Source organism: Cygnus atratus, chromosome 19 (genome assembly GCF_013377495.2).
Source record: "Cygnus atratus isolate AKBS03 ecotype Queensland, Australia chromosome 19, CAtr_DNAZoo_HiC_assembly, whole genome shotgun sequence".
Taxonomy (NCBI): domain Eukaryota; kingdom Metazoa; phylum Chordata; class Aves; order Anseriformes; family Anatidae; genus Cygnus; species Cygnus atratus.
In genome coordinates this window covers 2,780,430-2,803,529 of record NC_066380.1, presented here as the reverse complement: position 1 = coordinate 2,803,529, position 23,100 = coordinate 2,780,430, and the positions used below count along the sequence as shown (strand labels likewise).

The 23,100-nt window shown below is 38.0% G+C and overlaps 1 protein-coding gene and 1 long non-coding RNA gene across 2 annotated transcripts in view; both read left to right on the top strand.

Moving 5' to 3' along the window:
• CAMSAP1 (calmodulin regulated spectrin associated protein 1) overlaps positions 1-19,187 on the top strand; it is a 28,837-nt gene extending 9,650 nt beyond the window's left edge. Inside the window, exons 3-18 of the mRNA XM_035555548.2 lie at positions 1,519-1,781; positions 1,972-2,133; positions 3,335-3,415; positions 7,849-7,990; positions 8,730-8,869; positions 8,969-9,065; positions 9,501-9,678; positions 10,400-10,494; positions 10,953-11,037; positions 11,401-13,837; positions 15,231-15,367; positions 15,453-15,661; positions 15,748-15,850; positions 16,211-16,326; positions 16,541-16,659; positions 16,925-19,187. Of these exons, the coding sequence (XP_035411441.1) occupies positions 1,519-1,781; positions 1,972-2,133; positions 3,335-3,415; positions 7,849-7,990; positions 8,730-8,869; positions 8,969-9,065; positions 9,501-9,678; positions 10,400-10,494; positions 10,953-11,037; positions 11,401-13,837; positions 15,231-15,367; positions 15,453-15,661; positions 15,748-15,850; positions 16,211-16,326; positions 16,541-16,659; positions 16,925-17,227 (4,667 nt within the window). The 3' untranslated portion in view covers positions 17,228-19,187. The remainder of the gene's footprint in view (positions 1-1,518; positions 1,782-1,971; positions 2,134-3,334; positions 3,416-7,848; positions 7,991-8,729; positions 8,870-8,968; positions 9,066-9,500; positions 9,679-10,399; positions 10,495-10,952; positions 11,038-11,400; positions 13,838-15,230; positions 15,368-15,452; positions 15,662-15,747; positions 15,851-16,210; positions 16,327-16,540; positions 16,660-16,924) is intronic.
• A 375-nt stretch (positions 19,188-19,562) lies between these two features.
• Positions 19,563-22,101, top strand: LOC118252337 (uncharacterized). Its single transcript, XR_004780111.1, has 3 exons — positions 19,563-19,981; positions 21,328-21,402; positions 22,000-22,101. It is a non-coding gene; the product is annotated as an uncharacterized LOC118252337 (long non-coding RNA).
• The last annotated feature ends 999 nt before the right edge of the window (positions 22,102-23,100 follow it).

Genomic DNA, 23,100 nt, shown 5'->3' with positions numbered 1-23,100 from the left:
GTTCAACGGAGAAATTAATTTATGCTGGAAATGAGCTGAAAGTCAAAAAGTTGCCAAATTAGTAATTCTTCTAACTGTAGATGTACTTACTGAAATGAACTACTGAGGTGACTTCAGCGGAAGACCTTCACAGTGATTGGATGACATAGGATCCAAATTCATGTCTGCAAATAATGAAATGTCTGCCTTCTATTAAAACAACGCACTCGAGGCTGGCAAGTATGTTTCCTGGAGGTGAAGACTGCTGTACTCACAGCTGGGCTATTATAAGTTCCATAGCTTCCATTCTGATTATTGAATATGAGTAGAAGTGTTTATTTCGGGATTTACCTAATTTTAACTTGTTTTATACCCTTCCGCTGATACCAAGGTAGTATCGCTTGCAAGAACTTTTCCTTCCACCTCGGACTGCCACGGCCTGTTGGCATTTGCCTTGTGTCGTAGTGTGTCAGCCTTTAGCACTGACAGTGCTTCGGAAGGCAGCGGGTGGATCTGAGACGCGTTACAGCTATTTCGAGTGATGGCAATATCAGTTGTTGGTGCCTGCCTTTCCTGCCAGCCACCAGCAGCTGTGTAAGTCTTCATTAGGGATGGGAGCTGGTGTGCAAGGATGAAGCCTTCTGTTTTGTCAGTGCATGTAAGTTCTAGATTTGGTGTAAAATTCATGTTAAATCCAAATCCAAGTGGAATGGTTTTGCTTCAGAAGCTTTTATTTGAAGGCTGAAAATCTGCCGTAATTTGCTTCAGTGCTCTCGTCTTCAAAAACACAATCAGCTATTGAAGACTTAGTTTGCCAAATATTTGTAAAAATGCTTTAGGTGCTAGATACTTTGGTCCTTTTATGAACTTTGGCACCTTAGAATTTCTATCTTTGTCCGTTGATTAGCACCGAATCCAAAAATAGGTGGCTTGTTCTCTTTTTCGGTCTGAGAATGTTTAGCCAAGTGCTCTTGGTGACTGTTGCAGTTATTTAACTGCTGTGCACAGCTGTTTGGGGATGTTGCTTGAAGTAGCTGTAAACTTTGCTTGGAAGGCATACGTATTTTGTCAATCTGATACACGGAGCCTGCTAGCCTGTGATCTACGTAAATAACTTAAAATTCAGGAAAAAATTAAAATGCCAATTGTATGCAGTAATTGGTAGAGGTAACAGTGCATTGTTGTGATTGAGCTGGGACTTTCCCAAGGAACAGCTAGAGATGCACAGAGGGCAGTGGACCCTCAGTCTGTATTGAAGCGCTTCTGTGAAATGGGGCTCTAGTTATTTAGGAAAGTTACCTGGTAATGTGTAGGATTTTTTCTGAACTGTGTGTGTGCTTTACGTAGTCAAAATAAAGCAAAAAGACCTATTGAAAACCATTTGTGATATGGAGCTGCAGGCCTACTGCATTCAGTATCTTCAGTGCTTGATTTTCTCCTTTCATATGCTGCCTTTTGAACAAAAGGAAGAACTTTTTACTTCGGTCCCTACCTGGTGCCACGTACTGATGTCACTCGTTGAAACTTTCTTTGTTTCAGACAATGTCCCGGAGGAGCTGAAGGACCCGTTTTACATAGATCAATATGAGCAAGAACACATTAAACCACCCGTCATCAAGCTGCTGCTGTCCAGCGAGCTGTACTGTCGTGTCTGCAGCCTCATCCTGAAGGGGGATCAGGTGGCTGCTCTGCAGGGACACCAGTCAGTGATCCAGGCTCTGTCTCGAAAAGGGATTTACGTCATGGAGAGCGATGATACACCTGTGTCTGAATCTGACCTGGGCTGTGCACCAATCAAAATGGTTAGCTTAATTAAATCCACCTAATGATCTTTTTATTTAACACCATTTTAAATAGTTAAGGGAATGAAGAGCTTTTCATTTCTAGGTCGCTAACCTCGTGATTTTTTTTCATTGTAAATACAGTTAGAATATACAAAGTTTTTTTCCTAAAGAATTTCATTTTTCAATACTTTCTGCATTCTTCCTTTAGAGTTCGCATATGGCAATGATTGATGCTCTCATGATGGCCTATACTGTAGAAATGATCAGCATTGAAAAGGTGGTCGCTAGCGTCAAGCGTTTCTCTACATTCAGTGCCTCGAAAGAACTGCCCTATGATTTGGAGGATGCAATGGTTTTCTGGATTAACAAGGTAAAATTTACTTCGAGATGTGTGTCTGTTCCTTATTGGCAATTTTCAAATTTTTCCAAAAGTTCTGATGATTGTCTCTCTTACCTGTGCTCTTCTGTTGTCTTTTCCACTTCAGACAAAGAGAACTGCTTTTAATTATTTTGTAACTTGTTAACTGAAGTCCGGCTGTAGCTGGATGTAATGATCTGTAGCAGGAGGATGTTATTGATGGTATTTGATTCCTTATTACTGCAACCAATGAGACCAATTTTAATTTCATCTTCCTGTTTGGCTTCTCAAGGCTTTCATATGGATTGGAAAGAGAATCAGATTAGTAGGGAAATGCAATTCCTTTTTCGTAGGGTTGCCATGATAGAGCTGGTAAATTTTTCAAGGTGAACTTTAAAATAGAGAAGGTAATTAAGAATTAAATTGGAAAACTCCAGAAATTGGGTTCTTTGTTTTCAGACAAGTTGCTGTGAGATTCTTTAGGTAAAGCATTGTTTCCTGTTAAAGAAGAAGGTAGATTAATTCTGAGTAACTTTAATGCTATTTAACAGAAATCCTGAAACTTTTCAAAGGTAAAAGTTAAGTTTGTGGAAACCTTTTGAATGACAACAGAGCTGCATTCTAAAGAGAATGTATCCTTTGCAAACCCAGGTTTTCCTTCGATAATTTTACAAATTATGCACTTTTTTTTTTTATCAAATAGTTCTGAAAATATTTGTTTTCTTAGGTATCCAGTAGAAAAGTTATCTATTATGTATTAATGAGATACATAATAAGCTAAGTTCATTCACCCATTTATATTTTTATCGATTTTATACGTTTATACTTTTTTTTAACCTAAGCTTTGCCAATCTTAGAGGGAAAGCTATTACAGCTACTGTTAATAAGGTAGTTGGTCTTGAAAACTAATGCTGCTGATGTCTCTGATACTGCTTGTGTGCCTGTAAGTCTTATATTGGTCTAAATATCCTTGTGATTCAAGGAGATCTATTTGAATTCAGAAGCAGATTTGTATGTCCATGAGAAACTTTCACCACTGAAAGAGAAAACACATAGAAGATTCCCTTATTGACTTGTAATAAATTATTCTATAAGCTTTCTGTATTTTCAGAATGGATTGACCACTAAATTGAGGAGAGGATGGAAAAAAACAACTTGTGGAATCATATTAAAATGTGTCTTAATATATCCTTTCTATGCTGTGCCCTTTTAGGTGAACCTTAAAATGAGAGAAATAACAGAGAAAGAGATTAAGTTAAAACAGCAATTAATGGAAAGTCCAGGGCATCAAAAGGTAAAACAAATTTATCTTCAGTCATAATTTTTTGTATTAGTGATTAATGGATTTAAATATAAACGTGTCAGCATTTTCTTTGTCAGAAAACATGAGGCATCCAGTCCTTGGAAAACCTGAGATTTTGTGCATGCAGTCTGTTCCGTGTGTACCACCAGAGCCCTTCCTTACCTTTCAGTCCCTGTAGTATCTTTTGATTTTCTTTTAAGTTTTAGTTCGACTAAAATAACTTGCTTCAGTTTAATGTTTTTAGAAAACTTCGCTTAGCTTTCAAAGCACAAAATATATAGCATATATTTTGAAAGCTTTTGGGGCATATTCGTTTTACATGAATTTATTGTCTAATGTAAATTCAGAGGGCTTATTCAAGTTCTATCTAGTAAGCATACTCCTAGCATTCAGCTGTTATAGGTGTGTGTTTGTGATCTTCCCTCCCCCCCCCCCCCCCCCTTTTCTCTTGAAGTTATATCACAATGCACTAACACTGCAAAAACACAGAACACTTTCATTTCTGGAGAATGTAAAATAATATTTTTCTAAAATGTAATATACACCAGCTATCCATGCTCCCGATTTATGATTTAATAGAGCCTTTAGAAAAGCTCTGCTGTGCTCTTCCCTCTTGTTGGCATTGCTGTGCAAAGAGGATAAATTTTAACATGTGAACAAGGCACAATTATTTAACTTTCATGTCGGTGTCAAAGTTTATGTACTTTATATAAAATCATATCCTTCAATGATAAGGGACTTAAGAGCTGTTTAATTTACAAGTTGCTGTATGGTCTGGAGGATCCCTTTAACCTTCTATTGACTTTTGGGTCTCATTTTAATATTTTAAAATTAAGCTTCTAGACTACAGCCCCTCTAAAATATGGAAGTGTTTATTGCTGAAGTGCATTTAAGTACTGCTGCTTATAACTTGCATTGCTGATGTTCCTTTCCTATTCCTACATTCCTTTCCTTGCTTCCTGAGCAGTCTCCTTCCAAATGGTATTGGAAATTAGTACCTGTAAGTGAACTACTTTTACACCAGTTGTCATCCACAAAATCATGGCTTTTTAAAATTTCTTCAGATTGTTTGCTTCCATTTACAATGCTTCTTATTCAGTCTTTAAAAAAAAAAAAAAAAAAAAAGGGAAACTTAAACCCTCTGTGTCAGCTTTTGGCTCATCAGGCTTAATTTTCATAACCTGACTTTTGCATACTGTACAGCATATAGCATAATCACTTTACAGCACTTCAGAATTATTTCCATGGTGCAGGAGTGACGAATATGAAATACAAGCCAAAAACTAGGAAATTAACAATGGTGGAAATGTCTGTATTTACTATTTTTATCGCAAGTAGGTAATTGATCACAGCACTAAGGTGATATCAAAGCTGGTCAGTTTAAATGGTTGCTTGATCTTTGAATCTATAGTTAAGATACGCAGATGTTTGCATTAGTTCATTTTGTAGTGCTCTTGCACTCCCATGGCAGGTAAATCTGTCCAAACCAGAACACCGTTATTCATTGGGATGAGGTTAGAAGATTTGACAAACCAGTTTGGGCCCATTACTACAGCCCGTGGAATTGTATGGCGAAGTAAGGAAACTGAAGCTGGCATAATGGGAGGAAAAACAGAAGTAACGTTCTACATATCAAAACAAAATATTTTCTTTTTGATGAAGTGTGAAAATGAAAGTTTAAAATATATATATATGTATATAGTGCGATTGATGTTATAGTATACAAACCTGCTTGCTTTTGGCTGAGCTTCCTGGGTTTGTTTGAACTTGCAGAGATTCTTTTTTCTTCCGGTGCATTTCCTTGATACCTTTTCTCCTCCGCTTGCTGGATTTGGTGCTTTTCTGCCTGGGAAGATGAGAGCTGTTGTCTCAGTTGCAAATTCCAAAGAGCAGCACTGTTGGAAAAGGCAGGCGTGATCTGGCAGTCACCTATCCCACAGTCTCTGCCTTTCCCCAGAGAGCTCAGTCTCGCCCTTCTGGCTCACAATCTAGTACTTGTTTGAACTGAATCTATGGCCCACAGTAAAAACTTTTAAATATCTGAAATAAAGGAAGTGTGAGTGGGGACCTGCTGGCTGATTAAACCTGCACCAGAGCCCTGTCTTCCAGCCTCATTTAATGACTCATGACAGTGTAATGAAGTGTTGCCCTAGTGCTTAGCACTTAGGTTTGTGTGTGCCCAAAGATCACGTCTGTATTGGAGGCCTACATTTGATAGCAGTTCTAAGTTTCATGGATTATGTTTTGTTCAGAGAGACAACTGGGTGAGAGTAGAAGAAATAGCTACAGGAATGGAATTGACTTGCACGATACCATTGAGCAAGCTGGTGGTAAAGGAAGGAATAAATAGAAGTCATCTTTCTGCTAGTTTAGTACCCCTTAGATTATCCTGGTTTACTGATGATTTTGCAGTCTCCTTAGTAGTTCTTACGCTGTGCCACCTCTCCCCTATTTTTTCTTTCTTTTGTGATTTTTTTTTTCTTAGCATATATAGTTATCTCTTTTTGGTTCAGTAGCACCTGTTTTTGTACTTCAATGCATACAGATGCCATTTATTTAATAAATAAATCTCAAACCTCAGAATATACAGAATGATTTAGAATTGTCATTGTAACAGACTGAATGGTTAAGAGAATTTAGTAGGGCAAAAAATAATTAAATGGAAAAAAAACACCTTGATATTGTGTGTTTTCACCAAAGCTTAAATAAAGAAGAGGTACTTACAGATTTTAGATTTTATTTCTCGGTATTGACTGTGGTTGGTTTAAATTCCATTTAAACCTATTGGGAAGGAAATATGTTTCTACTTCAAATACAGGAGCAACTGACATTTAAAAAGAAGTTTCTGAAGTTTGTCTTTTAATTTGCTTACTTCGACTAAGTGGATAAATAATGAACCTTTTAAGCTAACCAGATCACCTTAGTGTGCGTACTTATTTTATCAGACTTAATGACAGCTTTTCCAGTGCATAATGGATGTTGCTAATGCATTTGATTTGTTTCGTGTTTGAATAACCGCCATCGTGTATCTCACTATTTCTTTTTGCGTAAGCCTGATCTGATGCATGCCATATCGCACTGCATGCTGGAACCAGTGGAATATGCTCGTGTGGTACAGTATGATTCACATTCCATTACATATTTGTGGAGTGCTCTAGGCTGGGGAAAAAGATAATTTGCACCTGGTAAAAGGAGAGGAAAAAGAGCATTAGCATGTAGACATAGCTTTTGGAGATACTTGCCAGGGAAACTTAACATAACATGTTTATGTACGTGGAAAGTAAATAAATGAAACAGGTTCTTATTACTCTGATTATAAGTGACCTTCATTCTTTCAAATAGAATTTTTCTCAGCCTGTGCCATCCTCAATTGACGCATATGAATGAGTGTGTGTGTGTGTGTACAGAGAGCTCTCCCAGGTTGTCTTGGAAAGTGTATAATACCATTGGTAAAATCAAAATTCCTTCTGATCATTAAAAACACACTCTATATTGGCTACCGTACTGGCGCAACATACAGCTATGTAGCATAGTAGATGTTAAGTGATGTTAATGCCCTACAGTGTAAAAGGAGTGTTTTCCAACACTGGAAGCCATTTCTGCAAGCTATGCAGTGTATTGTTCTTTTGCTTGCCGCATCATTTTGCTGCTGGGACTTGGATACAGCCTTCTAGTCTAGCACGTAGATTCTTTGTTAAATATCAACAGTAAAACTCTTCTTGCAAAAATTGCAAGAAGCAGTGCAAGATTTGTTCCTTAGCTGGTTGGCTTTAGATACTCATCAGGTACGCTCAAAGCTGTGTGAGGGGCAGGGGCTGCATGGCCAAAGAGTTTGATGTCGATTTAGAGTGAAATCGAGGAGAGTTTTGCCATTGATTTTTAAAAGCTCTTCTTGCAGAGCATTCTTGGAAAAAGCCATGGTTTTCTGCTTTACACATTAGTATTTTGTACTGGCTTGCCAGATATTCTGCATCTCTCCAAGAAAACTTTGCTCTCTGTGGACGATGGCAAGTCTGAATGTGGGTAACACGTGAGAAATCGCTAGCTCATCTTAATTTCTTTTCCCCAAAGCTTTAAGTGTTTACATGTAGTTATCTGTGTCTCTTTCTTTGGATCTGCTGCATTCATGCATCTGTGTGGAAGGGTTTTGACTGAAATTGCTTGTAATAAATTAAAATGTGTGTATGAAGCTAAGAATTCAGCAGCACGGATTGCTTCCAGATATGAGGAGAATGTTTAAAGAGGAAGCACCGCCTTCTTCTGAATTGGCTTCCATTGAGAGAAGAGTATAATATAACCTTGTACGCTGTTTTTGACTTAGATAAAGCAAAATGCTGTAAAGGATCCACCATAAAGAGTTTACAGTACTTAACAAGAATTCCTGCTTTCCTAGGCATCACATGATCACTAGTTTTCTTTTTTAGGTGCGTTACCGAAGAGACCATCTTTCAAGCAGGCAATTACCTTACTTTCCTTTGCTTGAAGACTTGATGAAGGATGGTAGCGATGGTGCTGCTCTTTTAGCTGTGATACACTATTATTGTCCAGAGCAGATGAAACTGGATGGTATGTAATAAAGGTTTTTTAAATAAATAAATATTCTGAAGTCTTTGAAAGTTGAACTAGAAATGCATTATCAAATAAAAAAGCAGCACATCTGCTAGGTGGTGATCTATACCAAATTAGTCAGGTTACGTATGAGATCTGTACAAAATCAATGTATTAAAAAACAAACACCTTTTTGATTTCTGGTCTAGAATTGAAAATAGGTTCTACTGCTCTTCAGTAATTGTCACTCTTCAGCACATTGAACATAATCTCTTCCCCAGAAAATATTTTCGTAATAATTCAATGTCCTTGTTCTATTTAAATTCTGCAAGTCAATATTTTGTATTATTTTTTAAATTCTTAGATATGTTGAGTCTTGCAGAGATGCCGAATGGTTTAGAAAGAACCAGAACTGTAAATCCTAGGAGTAACCTTGTATTATTTACAAATCTGTTTTTATTTTTTAGTTTGTTATTATGTTTATATTCTGTAGCCTGTTTACCTTTTCTGTGGCTGTGATAGAATTATATATGGATTCTAAAATGAATGCAAAATTAATAATGTGTCGTGCTTTTCTTCCCCTCCCTCCTTTTCCTACCCCTCTGGTACTTAAAAGGTAGAGATGTCACTGCTAGCCAATAAATATTGAATGGTATATAAGCATTCTGAAGTTCCTGTACACAGTATTTCTGTTAATGGTGGATGGGGGGTTAATTCTCTGGGGTAGTGTCAAAACTATTCTTTCTCACCTTTCTAGATATTTGTTTGAAGGAGGTAACGTCAATTGCAGACAGCCTATATAATATTCAACTTTTGAGAGAATTCTCAAATGAGTATCTAAACAAATGCTTTTATCTCACATTGGAGGACATGTTGTACGCTCCTTTGGTTTTAAAGGTAAGAAACATAATAAGGGATATACTTTTAAATAAAACACAGGTAAGTCATTAGCATGTATTTTGTTATTGTGACGTGTACTTTTTTCTTTTTTTCTAGCCTAACGTCATGGTATTCATTGCGGAACTCTTCTGGTGGTTTGAGAATGTCAAACCAGACTTTGTACAACCGAGAGATATTCAGGAAATAAAAGATGGTAAGTTTTTAATGTTTCATAAATATTAGCATGTTATTTAAAAATATTTACATTATAATGAAACTGTTGCACAGAGTTGTTTCCTTTATAGTTTTGTTTCTACTTGAGCTTTCTGCTGGCTGGGGGTTCTTTGAAAGCAGTAAAAATGGAAGCAGGATTAGTCCTAGATCCACTTGTGGTTTGAGTTCTAAATTTTGGAATGAGGTAGGCAGAATAGATAGAATTTTTTCTCTAAACCCACTAATTATTTACTTCCTTTTCATTAAGGTCATTGTAAGATACATATTTTAAATGCAGGTTATTATTTCAGGATTCATTTTAGTTTTGTGTTCTAAAGTTTTCACTCGAATGTACTGCAACCTGAAAACTTCCTTTTCTGTTTTGTTATTTCAATGGTTAGTAGAAGTTGCGTTAATGTTATAAATATATGCACAGTTAAAACAGTGTTGCAGCAGAAGAGCAGTCGTCCACCTGTTCCTATTTCCAATGCAACCAAGCGAAGTTTCATGGCTAGCCCTGCTAGTACAACTCCAGCAGACTTGCATCCCACAGCTCAGACAGGCTCTGAAGCTTGCAGCAGATACTACCTGCACCCTGAAGAACCTGACTACCTGTAAGTTTGTTTTCATGTTGTTGAGATTAATCTTCTAATTTATGCTTCCATTTGAGTAACATAGGAATTTTAGCTGCTAAATGTTCAGATTTTGCTACAAATTTTCTGCACATAATGTGAATTCACTCAATTTGTAAAATATTCTCAAGCTCAAAGAAATACTTGGCACTGTTATGTTCAATCTTTGGCAAATTCCACTAAACCTCACCACTAAATGTCACCGTTGTGTTATAGAAGAAATTCTTATTTCTGTTTTGAAGAAAACATGAAATGTGAAAATTGTCTGAGCATCTCATCTTTACTGACCATATTCTCTAAGTGGTGGTATGAAAAACAAACAAACAAACACTGTGATCTAATATACAAGCAGGTCAATGACAAAGCTTTTCAGCTGAACTAAGTTTGAGGGGAACTAGAAAGTTAATTCAGCCTTTACTTTGTCTCTAAAACGTAACTTGTGTAACAGTACATTAAAGTCACTATTTAAAAATATAAAAACACTTTGATTTCAAGTAATAGTTTATTTTTATGTTGTTACATGTGAAAACCTTTATTTCTCTTTAGGTAACTTCTTTAACGTTAGAGTTAATTATATGTTCTTGTGTTTTAGAGGAGGAAAAGGGTTACCTGTTACCAGTGTATCTTCCCCTACTGTATTGCTTTCTTCTCTTGTTATAGAAAAAAATTCTTGTACTAACAAGTTGTTGTTTTTCTGAATTAGTGGCAAAGGAGGAAGCCCTGCCTTTAGCCCTTCCCATCCACTGCTCCCTTTGAGACAAAAACAACAAAAATCTTTACAGGGAGAAGACAGCCCTGGTAAGTCTACCTTGAATTTACATTTCAACAGACAATTAGCATTCCTGTCAATATAGTAACGAATGAAAAAAGATATTTCTAAATAAAGAGAATAAAATTTATTTTTGGTATTATTTATACAGACACGGTTATAATTTGTGATTTATTTTCTGTGTTGGTTCTTTCTCTGTGTTTTCAAATGATTTGAATTTTAGCAAATTAAACACTTCTACGCTTGGAAACCCAAAGGTTGTGTATGTGTATAAAAATGTATATATAGGGGTGTGTGTGTATATATGCACACACATTCAGTGTCACTTTTCATTGTATTAGGCTTTTATTTTCTTTGAATATTCCAGCAAATCTGTTTTCTGCTGCCATCTCTTGGTGGAACAATGTGTTATGTTTGCTATAAAAGAAAATGAAACTCCTATTTGAAAGACAGTTTCTAAAACATTAACTGTTCAAAAATGTTTCAGGTCATCGACATCGTTCTAATTCTCTGACCCGTGTTGATGGGCAGCCACGAGGTTCAGTTCTTGCATGGCCGGAGAAGAAACCCAGGTAATGGGTGCTTTTAAGCATTACAATACTGTTTAATGGAAGGATACTTCATCCTGTGACAATTTCATTGTAGTAATACGGTATCACATCCTGGATTTAGACTTGTTTTTTTTTTTTTTTTTAAATCTCCATTTTCACAGATGTCTGAATTTAGGTTTTGAACTGAAAATACTTTAAACATGATTTTCATTAAGCACTGTTAAAAATTTAAGTATCTGAAGTTGCTATTTACCATTGCTGGTCACTTTTTCTGCTGGTTAGATATTTTAAGTGGAGCAAAAATTTTAGCTGCGTTTATTACAGTCCTTAATTCAATAATTTGTAACTTCTTGTGCATAAGCATCATGTTATTCTCTTTTCTAGGCCTCTGTCTCAGCCAACACCATTTGCTCTTCATCATTCTGCCAGTACTGATGTGGACCCTGGATCTGGTGATAGCATTAGTCTGGCTAGATCAATCAGCAAAGACAGTCTTGCTTCAAATATTGTTAATGTAACTCCCAAAAACCAGCCCCATCCTCCATCAATGAAAACTAATGGGAAGAGCTTGCTGAACAATGTTGAAATTGAGGATGAAGACGAAGAGCTTATTGCAATAATCAAGTCTGAAGAAAGGCCAAACCGTGGTGATCTTGAATTGCAGAATGCGTCAGCCAGGGTACCCAGCATAGTTGCGACAGCGTGGTCTCCAAAAATAAATAGCGAGACTTTAGAAAGCAAACCAGACAGTTTTTACTTGGAGCCCTTAATGCCTGCAGTTCTAAAACCAGCAAAGGAAAAGCAGATAATCAATAAAGAGGATGAATGTGGGGAGGGGAAACAAAGGAGTTTTATAACAAAGAGATTAAATGAGGGACACTTGCCTTTGATCCGCAAGAAAACAAGCAGCAGTCATGGTGACCATGATCTCAGTAGGACTTTTACTCCAATTTCTAGTTCGGATTTCACTTCAGTTGCAGACTCTGGTACTGCAGACTCAGTAGCACTGGTGGAGGCAGGGTTAGAAGCTTCCAGACCTTTGGCTAGTAGCAGTTTGGATCCTTCTGTTCAGGATCAACCTACTGGAGGATTTTTTCTTCATGCTGCTAAATCTGATGATGATATAGCAAGTAAAGTAAACGTAAGTTACGTGAAAAGTCTTAATTCACATGTTCCAGATACTACGTGGACTATGGTGAGACAGGACTCTGATTCAGATCTCTTAGACATAGAAGACACTGAACAGGACTTGGTGGTCATAGATGACCATCCTATAGTCGCTAAATACATAGGCGAGGAAGAATCTGCAAAATTGCAGGAAGATATGAAGGTAAAAGAACATGAAGATAAGGATGATGCAAGTGGACGTTCCAGCCCATGTTTGAGTACAATTTCTCAAGTTAGCAGTGTGTCAATGGCTAGTGGGAGTGTCCGAATGACCAATTTCGCAGAACGAAAGCTTCAGAGGCTTAATAGCTACGAAACGAAGTCCAGCACAAGTAGTTCACAAAAGACCACGCCGGACGGGTCAGAAAGCTGTCCAGCACCACTGACCACGTGGAAACAGAAGCGAGAGCAAAGCCCCAACAGGCAAAATAAAGATAATGTTAATCTTTTAGCTTCTGAATTGGTGCAGCTTCATATGCAGTTGGAAGAGAAACGGAGAGCAATAGAAGCTCAGAAGAAGAAGATGGAAGCCTTATCAGCAAGGCAGCGACTAAAATTGGGCAAGGCAGCTTTCTTGCATGTTGTTAAAAAAGGGAAATCTCCTGATGTTCCACAACCACTTAAACCAGAGCATTTTCCAAAAGAATATCCTCGGCACAATGGTGAAGATTTGGATGAAGTCTCTTTGGGTTCCAAGTCTGAGGATTTTTTTGTGAAGGAGGAGGAGAGAGAAGAAATGCTGAACGATGCTCAAGAAGTGGCAAAAGTGAAAATGCAAGAAAGCATAGCTTTTGTTGAGCAACATAAACCTAAAGACTCTGCTGCTATACATGAATTGGAAAAAAGTAAAATTATTTCTGCTGCCCTCCTAGAAGACAGCGTTACAGAAGTAGATATTAATGAATGTGATCTTTCTATTGAAAAACTAAATGAAACAATCAGCACACTTCAGCAGGCTATATTAAAGATTTCTCAGCAACAGGAACTACTTATGAAATCTCCAACAGTGCCATCACCAGGAACCAGAAGTAACACTCAGGACCAAAAGGTAAAACCATCGATTCATTTTGTTGAGCCCCTCTCACCAACTGGAATGAACAATCTTCGTAAACCACCTCGATTTGGTCAAGGAAGGAGTCCTCGATCGGGAAGACCATCTGATTTGAAAGTCCCTAAAGAGAGACAACAAAATTCAGCACGTGTTAAGACTCCAACACAAAGTCTAGAAACCTTACCGCATTTAAGACCGTTCCCATCCAATAGCTTGTCAAAGACGCCAACAGAAATAAGCTTGGAAAATAGTCCTGATCAGGGAAGTGTTTCTCAAGAAAAGTGTTTCTTTGATACCTATAGACTTCACGATGAGAGTAATCAACGGGCACTTGTTCTCTCCACCTCCAAAGATGAAAATATCATTTCGGAAATGAGCAAGGAGGTGAATAACAGCTTCAAAGAAACAGGGTTGAATTCTTCTGATGGCTCAGGAAAAGAAAATGTCCCAGTGGATGAGCCACTGAGAAGCAAGGCTAATCTCATTGAAGTAGATTTGTCTGACTTAAAAGCTCCAGATGAAGGAGAACTTGAGAACCAGGATAGCTCTACAGATATAATTAGTGAAGGTGATCAGAAGTCTGGTGTGGGATTTTTCTTCAAGGTAAATACGTTACCTTTGTATGTTTTGTTATTTGTACACGTTTGTCCAGCATTAGAATTTTTTTCCCAGTTCACTCTTGCATCTTCTGAATGTGTTTTGGTTGCAATACTATCATTTAAAAAAAAATGCATTTGAAAAGAATTGCTTGCAGAGGAAAAAAAAATTGACAATCTATGAAATCAGTCTCCTGAAATTGAGAGCAATCTACTGTTAACTTCACTAGGAACCAGGGCTAACCTTGCTTTTCTTCTTTCCCTTTAGTTTTTTCTATGTGAGTAACAGACAAACATACACAGACAAACATGCAAACATTTTGTAAATACTCAGCACAAAAAAATCACAGAATGTAATGAGAAGAATTTACCATTTTGAAATCCGAGCATTCTGTGAACCTGCATCAACCGAAAGAAAAAATTCTGACAGAGCATGGGCAGGTTTCTAATCAGACCTTGCTGAACAGGTTTTAAAGCTTATCAGGGAGCTGAGCATCTGAATTAGGGTTTTTGTTCATTTGCAACTGAGCTTCTCTGGTTTTTGAGTGGGCTAGCAGCCTAAAAAATCAAGGGCTCTAACGGGCGGGTAACTTAGTTGTATGACTGTAGATACAAGCAACAAATCAGATGCTCAAAGGCACTGTTGGAAGAAATTGTTGTCTTTCATGCAGTTTTCGTTTTTGTCTTGTGATGGCGGTGTGTAGATCTCGTGATAAAAATGTGTTAAATTGAAGTAATCTATCTCATTTCACACCCAACTCTGGCTTGTTTAGCTTTTGTTTTTAGAGTCTGGTGGTATTTCTTATGTTGTTGGGTTGGATGTTTTTTAAATGCCACTTGTTCTAGTCCAGCACCAGTATCAAAACATTTAGTGTCTTTATTTGTGCTTAGCAATGATTACTGTAAATATCTACGATGTGCTGACATGACATTTCTTTCTAAATTTCTGGTTCAAAAGAGTCCAGGTAGGCAGTGTCAACCTCAGTGAATTTGACTTCTGATTTTGTATAGTATGATTCATATTGAATGACTTAAAGGTTAGCATTTATGCTGGGTTTATTTATGCTCCGTCCTAGGCAGCTTTGTAGTTCCGTGATACTTCGCAGTTTAATGAGGTGTTGTGCTGGGTAAGCAAAATTAAAGCAAGTCAGAGTAAGTTGAGACCATATTTTCTCTTCTTCTCATGGAGTTAAAGGAAAGCTTCATGCCAAAGTTCTCCTAAGCACTAAAAGATTCAAGGTGGTTTTCTTACGTTTGTCAATTGTAAAACTAAGGATTTCTAAAATCATTAGCTTATGTTTTCCTAAAAATCTTTCTGGAATCCTCAGCAATTTTGTGATGTCCAGTTCAATGTGTTTTCTTGTATTCTTTAAAGCTTTCTATCCTTATGAATCTTGCAGGACGAACAGAAAGCAGAAGATGAGTTGGCAAAAAAACGTGCAGCGTTCCTTCTAAAACAGCAGCGCAAAGCTGAGGAGGCTCGGATTCGGAAACAGCAGCTGGAGGCTGAAGTTGAGCAAAAAAGAGATGAAGCTCGGTAATAACATGTGGAAAGGGATACTACATCTCCTCTTTAAGATGAGGGAAATTTTTATATGTTAAACATTGTGTTTGTTTTTCAGTCGCAAAGCTGAGGAGGACCGAATACGCAAGGAAGAAGAGAAAGCTCGTAGAGAACTGATCAAGCAAGAGTATCTAAGGAAAAAACAGCAACAAATCTTGGAGGAGCAGGGACTTGGAAAGCCCAAATCAAAGCCCAAGAAGCCCAGGCCAAAGTCAGTCCATCGTGAAGAATCTTACAGTGATTCAGGGACAAAGTGCTCTTCCACCCGTAAGAATTTTGAGTTGTTTGTTCTCAATGAGTCTGCAAATCTGCTTTAATAAAATGTGTTTCACATTTTATCTTCTGTTTTGCAGCTGATAATTTAAGCAGTGCTCAGTCTGGTTCCAGTCTTTCTTTGGCCTCAGCAGCAACAACCGAACCTGAAAGTGTACATTCTGGTGGCACACCATCTCAGAGGTAAAGATATTTGAAAATAAATAAATGAAGGTTAAGCCTCTGTTACGAAATAGTGTTGGGATTCAGTGTTGTTTACTTCAGTTTGCCATCATAGAGGCACAACAATAATTAGGTGAATTCATGTTCTGTTTTATGTGGCTGCCAAGTTTGATGGTCTGTACAAACTTGACATTTTGTTTTGCTTTTCCCTAAAAGAATAATAGAATTTTGCCTCTATAATCTGGCAGGGACAGTCTGACAATTCTGGGGAGGAGGAGGGACAATATTCTGTTCATTAAGGGCTAGTGACAATTTATTCAAGATTTGACGGGGGTTGGAACTTGGCATATCATAATTATTTTCCCTGTTACTCCCCGACAGAGTTGAATCAATGGAGTCCTTACCAATACTGAGCAGAAATCCTAGCAGAAACACAGAAAGAGACTGGGAGAACGCTTCAACGGCATCTTCCATTGCTTCAGTGGCAGAATACACAGGTGACTATTTGAGTGTTTGTTACGAATAGCAGCTCATAAAAAGTTCTGATATATTTGGTGTGATTTGTTACTTTTGGGAAGTTGTCACGCCTAATTTGTTCTGTTTAATATCTAAAAGTAAGTTAATGGAGAAAAACGGTTACTTGTTTTACACCTCTGATGAATGAAAATCATAAGCGTTGGGCAAAAAGTTTACTGATCTATCTTCCTTTAGGTCCAAAGTTATTTAAGGAACCCAGCAGCAAATCAAACAAACCGATTATTCACAATGCTATATCTCATTGCTGTCTTGCTGGAAAAGTGAATGAGCCACATAAGAACTCAATATTAGAGGTAAGCAATAAAATATAAAATCATCAATGCGCTCACAGTAAATTTTGTCCGCAGTACTCACTTCGTAATCCTACTGATGCACTGCAGTGAATACCATTTCCCAAAACGTACCTGTGAAATGAGAAATGTTGTCAGTAACTGTCTAGCGTTTCAAAAAAACTTTAACACTTATTTATCTATATGTGAATGCTGAAAGCTGGGCATAAGGTGAGATTTTTCACTGAACAATCTTGTTTGTATGTTTGCTTATTTATTTTTAATGCAGGAACTTGAAAAATGCGATGCCAACCACTACATAATTTTGTTCCGTGATGCTGGCTGCCAGTTCAGAGCACTTTATTGCTACTATCCTGACACTGAAGAAATCTACAAGCTGACTGGAACAGGGCCAAAGAGCATCACCAAGAAAATGATTGACAAACTTTATAAATACAGTTCAGATAGAAAACAGTTTAATGTAATTCCAGCCAAAACCATGTCTGTCAGTGTGGATGCTCTTACTATTCATAACCACTTGTGGCAAGCCAAGCGACCTGCAGTGCCAAAGAAGACTCAGACTCGTAAATGACACTGAGTTCTTGGGGAGAAGATTGCTGAGTGGGATTGCAGCAAATGAAGACATTTCCCTACAGTTTGGTATGAAATGTGCAGAACCATAAACGTTTTTTAAGAAGCTTCTAAACAGAAACCATGGATGCAAGTTATTAAGAATGAAGGAACATTGTCGGTGTTTTTTACAAATGATGAATCTGCTGTTACACCCAATGCTAACTACTGTGGCTTTCAACTGATGAGGGACTGTGCATGTAGCAAGATCTTTAACAAGTGGATTTCCTTTTACTTGAAGCTTTTCATCGGTACAAATTGGGAATTTAGTTCTGTTTCCTCTCCGACTCATTCCCTCCTCCTTCCTGTCATTCTTAAAGTTGGCAAGCTCTGAACTTCAGTAGAAGATTGAACAGATCTTGGGTGAAGTGTTTTGGGTTTGGTTTGGTTTTTTAAACAGTCTTTAGGGAAATCTTCCTTTCAGACCCTTTTGAGGAACTGTTTAATACATCAAATTGTTGTACTGTATCTACTGCCAACGTAAGTCCAGCTCTCAGATTTCTGAAAAAAGCCCCAACTTGTGCTGCTCAGAACAGTTTTACTTGCAGTATCTGTTTAGGATAAGCATTGCAAGGATTGCAAAAGCCAGTCTTTTTTTAGAAATAAAAAAAATAAAAAAAATCGTTTGCAAATTTAAAGATTTCTGGAATACAATCATGAAGAGGCATACAGGTGCTACTGGCTGGAACATGCCTGACTGAAACTTGAGGCAAGCTGAATGGAGCACAGTTGTTACCGATTTCAGTTTCAGGTAGTGTCCTAAAGATTTGTTTGCTTTAATAAAAATGGATTCTGGTAGGTATAGAACATTTCCACTCTGAGCACGCTAATCCTGTACGATGGTGCACTTAATGATCACAAATTTTAATGTTTTTATTACATCATGAAATGTAATTCTACTTTCTTTGTCCTGTCTTTCTTCTGAATGAGCAGCATGCTCTAAAATGAAGAGTGTGTATGTTTTTTATTTTGGGTGATATATTAATATATTATTGATTTGTTTTTCTCATTTAAAAGCAATTTTTAAACAGAGACATTTGCATTTGTTTCAAAAGCCCAAATAAGTCGAATGGCTTGGATTTCTTTTCATGTTGAAATATTAAATCTTGAGTTATGACCTTAAAGATCTTTGTGTTTCAGCAGATTAAATTTTTGTCTGTGGTAACAGGGTATATTTGCAGTTCAGTTCCATTTAAAAAGACAAATTCCCATTTCCATTTTTTGCCCGGGCTGGACTTCTGAGTAGCTTTCTGTAGCTGTTTCATAACTTAATCTGCTAACGTGCGGCTGCTCCATCCAGTTGGACACTGCTACCTGAGGGTCATGGAGGTTCGTAACTTTGGTTTGCACATGTTTACTTTTATTTGAAGTGTTACTTGAAAATACCTGTTCGGTGCGGAAGGCACTACACCAATCCTAGAGATGAACTGAGCTCTAAAGTACAATACAGTGTAATTATTAAACCTAGAGAGTAATGGAAGTTGCAACGAGTTATGTACATAAAGAGAAAATAGGGTACGTAATAAAGTGCTAACTAACTAGATAGAGCAAAGTGAAGGTCTTCCATTGCGGTCTCTCCATTTTTTCCCTGTCCAGTACTTCTTGACTAGGCTGCTGCAACTTTGTAAATTATGTTAGATAGTTTGCTGCTTGTAAATAATTAAAGGCTTTATGGTTTCTAAAGTGCTAAGTATTAAACACCATTGTGTGTGTAACTTTTGTTACCATGCTTTTCATGCTTGTGCTTTATTTCTCACTGTTTGATATTATATACCATATTTATTTTATGAAAGCACTGAAATTTAATAAAAATCATTAACTGATTTCCTTTTTATTTCATGTGTACCTTTGTTGTTGTGGCACTTCATCCCGTCAAAGAACTAACACGCTTTAAAGATGTGCTATTCTGTGCTTAGTTACGCTCTTAGAAAGCTTCACCTGCAAGTAGCTCCAATAACTTGTCATAAACAAGAGCTTCATTCTCCTGACCTTGATTGAAATGTGCAAGGATTTGACCAAAAGGCTTTCGGAAAATTGGAAATTTATTTAGTAGTTTTTTATGTTTTTATTTCATCAGTCCTCAGGCTCTTGAATCTGGCTGGTAGGTTTTCTTTGATCTCTTCAGTATTCAGGTAGTGCCAGAACTTTAGAAGCACCAAGGGAATGTATTTTGCCAGACTTCTTGGTGTTAGCTTGCTTGTGATTTTTATAGGCAGATTGCCTGAATAAGCTGGCGATTTAAGCATCATAATGCGTCTAGATTGGTTGCACAAAAATCAAGTTTTCATTCTCAAAGGTATAATTTTTCCAATGTAGAAATAATTTTCTGTAACAGACTTTTTTTCATACAAAAATAGTTCTTGTAGTTTTTCAAAAAAAAATTTAACATGATTTTTTTTTAGTCTTCATGCAGACTGAAATCTTGCTGCTCGTAGAAAGGACTGGTCTACAAAAAGGTTGTGGCACCTCCAGTGTCCTGGGTCTCGTTGTGCTAGGTCATGTCCTTACTCTCCCTGGTGCAGTGTGGTTTCGTTTACTACTGGGAGCAACAGGAGGCAACATCTGCTTGGAGAGGGAGAGGAGCTGGGAGCGCTTCATCTGTAGGCAGCGTCTAGTTCCGAGGATCACAGGGGAAGGAGAGAAGAGATTGAATTGTCTGACACATACGTAGTCTGCAGAGCATAGTTACCAAAAAGTGATAATCCTTAATAGCTTGGTAAGGAACGTGGTGCATTAATTCAGTCCGAAAGGCAGGAAGCTTGTTTGCGAAGGATATAACCTTGACTTCGTGGGTGTGTGTGCAGAGCAATGTAGGGAACCCGTAGCTTTGTGTAGGCAAACAGGCCGTGCTTTGTAGAAGGGAGAATAATTCATAGACTTAAAAACATTTTGCACAATCTGTGGCTGTAAATGTCAAATGTGTTCAGTGTCAGGCTGGGGTAAAATGTGAGTGCAGGACCATGACTATCTTTGTTAGCGTTTTTTATGTCAAGTTTACCAAATTCTGAATATATAGGGTTTCTCATTGTTTCCAGTGAAATCACTCGTAATGCTTCACTTTAAATGACTGAAACTTTAAATGACTGAACTCTTTCCCAGGAGCTTTGGTAGGAGGGGAGGACGGGAGCTGGGATGCAGCTGCGGTACCAGCTTCTGCCTCCTGACAGGAGAAGGGAAATAAATTGCAATAGCTTTCTGAAAGCAAGGGGCTTGTTTCCCTGAATCTTCAGAGACTTCTGTAGCGCTCCATGGAAGGGGGGGCTGCAGCTCCCTTGCTGCATTGCCTCTGAGCTAGGTAATCAGCACCGAGCAGCATCAATGTGGATCTGTCTTTTGACCTCTCTCAATTTCTTACTTGTTTCTTTATAATAAATACAAGAATGTACATCTTTAAAGTGCTTTAAGTGCAATTTCTTTTTCTCAAACTTTCATACTTCAGTGTGCTGTGTATTTATTTATGGGTACTGTTTTGCTTTTGTGGTTAATGTGTCTGTGTCTCATCTTCATCATGCTCCCTGGTTCAAGCAAGAACAATCCAAGCTTTGAAAATATTTACTCGTCTTGAAAACCTTCATATGGTTCAGCGCTATGCTGTATTGTTAGGACGGTTGCACACACAGAAAAATAAACCTGCCTTTCCTCCCTGTTACACTAGGGAGATAGGAGTACCCAAACCGCTCCTCCCTTGGGAGTTGTCACTACTGCCACCACTGCTTTGGGGAAGAGAGGAAGGGCAGAGAAACGTGAATGAGTTCTCAGGACCTGAATTTTCCATTCACCTCTGACACAAGTGGCAGTACAAAACACTCAGCAATCCCCTACCAGCACCCCTTAAACAAACCCAGCGAACAAGATGCGGCGTCTTCACTCCGAACCTGCTGCCCTTGGGGTTGGGTATCCAGCATGCTTCCTGACAACAGGATCACACCTGGGCTCTTATTTCCTCCGTCTTAAATTAGTATAACCAATCTCTCATTATGGCTATGTATGAAGCTGCTATTCATTGCTACGCTCACCTAATTAAGCACCTCTGTTATTTAGAGTTTTACATTCATTTTTTAGCAGGTCAGCGAGACGTGGGTGGTTGGGGTCTCCCAGTGTGATTGAAAAAAGGCGCTGGTGGGGAGAAGCTGCCAGGTACTGAATGGCACTAAGTGTCACTAAATGTCTGCAGGGGATTTAGTGGGCAAGGCGGCAGGCAGTAGCTGAACTCCAGGAGCTGAGATGAAGCTGCTGTTCTGGGGCACTCAAAGGACACCACTCGACAGTGAGGTGCAAAGAGGGTTTTGGGTGGGGGGACAGGGACTGATTTCGTACCCATTTTACTGCTGTGTTACACGTGCAGAACTGAGAAATCTGTGAGCTGTTTTGTGGGGGAGGTGTTTTGTGTGTGTGCTCCTGAAAACTTTTATATAACGCTCTTCAGGACGCTTTGAAATAATTTGAGATTATTCCTGTGGTTGACGAGTATATTTTTTTAGATGTCTTAAAAAAATGCATCTTTCAGTACATTAAAGCCAAAAGAACTGAATTCTTATTCTCGCCTCCATCAATCAGATGTTTTGTTGAATCATACATATATATATTTATGAAGAATGAGTATTAAAAATGGGAGAAAAAAGTTGAATTCATCTCACCTTTAATTTTTTTTTGTGTTACCTATTTGTTATGAGACCTAAATTTTCTGTGGATGGCGATTCTGGTCCTGGCTTTAGTTCTAATACCTTCTTGCAGCACCCAGGAGCGTGGATGTGACAGATCCTACGAGGGTCTCCACAGGCAGCTGTCAGCGCTCACAACATGAAGGCAATTTAATCCCAATTTAATCCGCCTCTGTCGTGGGCTTCAGAAACGCCGAGATGAAAACAGTGAGTCTCGACTTGCTTTCTGACAGAAGCACATGACATGCAGGCCGTATCTCAGGCAAACTCTCAGGGCAAATATACGAGAAGTGCAGCGAGAAGAATGGGACTTGGATTTTGTGAGTTGCAAGAGGAAAGTACATGTAATAAAATGTGAGTACCTTGCACGTGCCGCATCTGAAATTTTGCTGTTTTCTTTGGATCACAATTCAGAGAATGTCCCTTGTTTGTTCTAAAATAAATCAACTTTCAAATTACATCTTGGTGCTGAAATACTGGCTTATACAGTAATGTCTAATAAATTCTCTGAACTTGTTCAGAAATAACATTTATTATAATGGGGGGACAAAAACTCTGGGGAAAGCTTCTTAAAGTGATGTATGCAGCAGGGATGATTAAAAATTCAATATACAGCATTTGTTAAATTCAAATGAGCCCCCGAAAGAATAGTGTGAAGCTTAGAAAAACCCTAGAATTACCACAGCATTACATGAAAAATCTTACTGAAGAGAGAACTTATTTCCTTTGGATGTATGTCTTTCAGGGAATAACTCTATTAAAACTGAATTTACACTAAAGTGAAATATCTTTCATGGTTTTAGTTTGCTTTTTGCTTCTTGATAATATTACCATTATTTTTTCTTTCTAATGTATATTTTAGTGCTCTAGATTTTTCTTGTCTGAAAGAAGTTTTCAGTGTTAAAACTAATTTTTCTCAACTATGGCAAAGTTTTAAAATTAATTTTGGTTACTTGGCGGTATTGTTTCCTCCTCTTCTCCTTCTGTGCCTGTTGCTGTGGGATGTGAAGCGAGACGAGGAATTGCTGAGACGAGAGCTCCGGGCAGGCCGAGGAGCGCGGTGCTCGGGAGAGCTCCCACCCCCTGCTGGAAAGGGCAGAAGCAATGAAGTTTGAAGCTTCTGCGTGATCTGGAGTCCTTCAAAACGCAGCTCTGCCTGGCTTCTGTTGCTTCC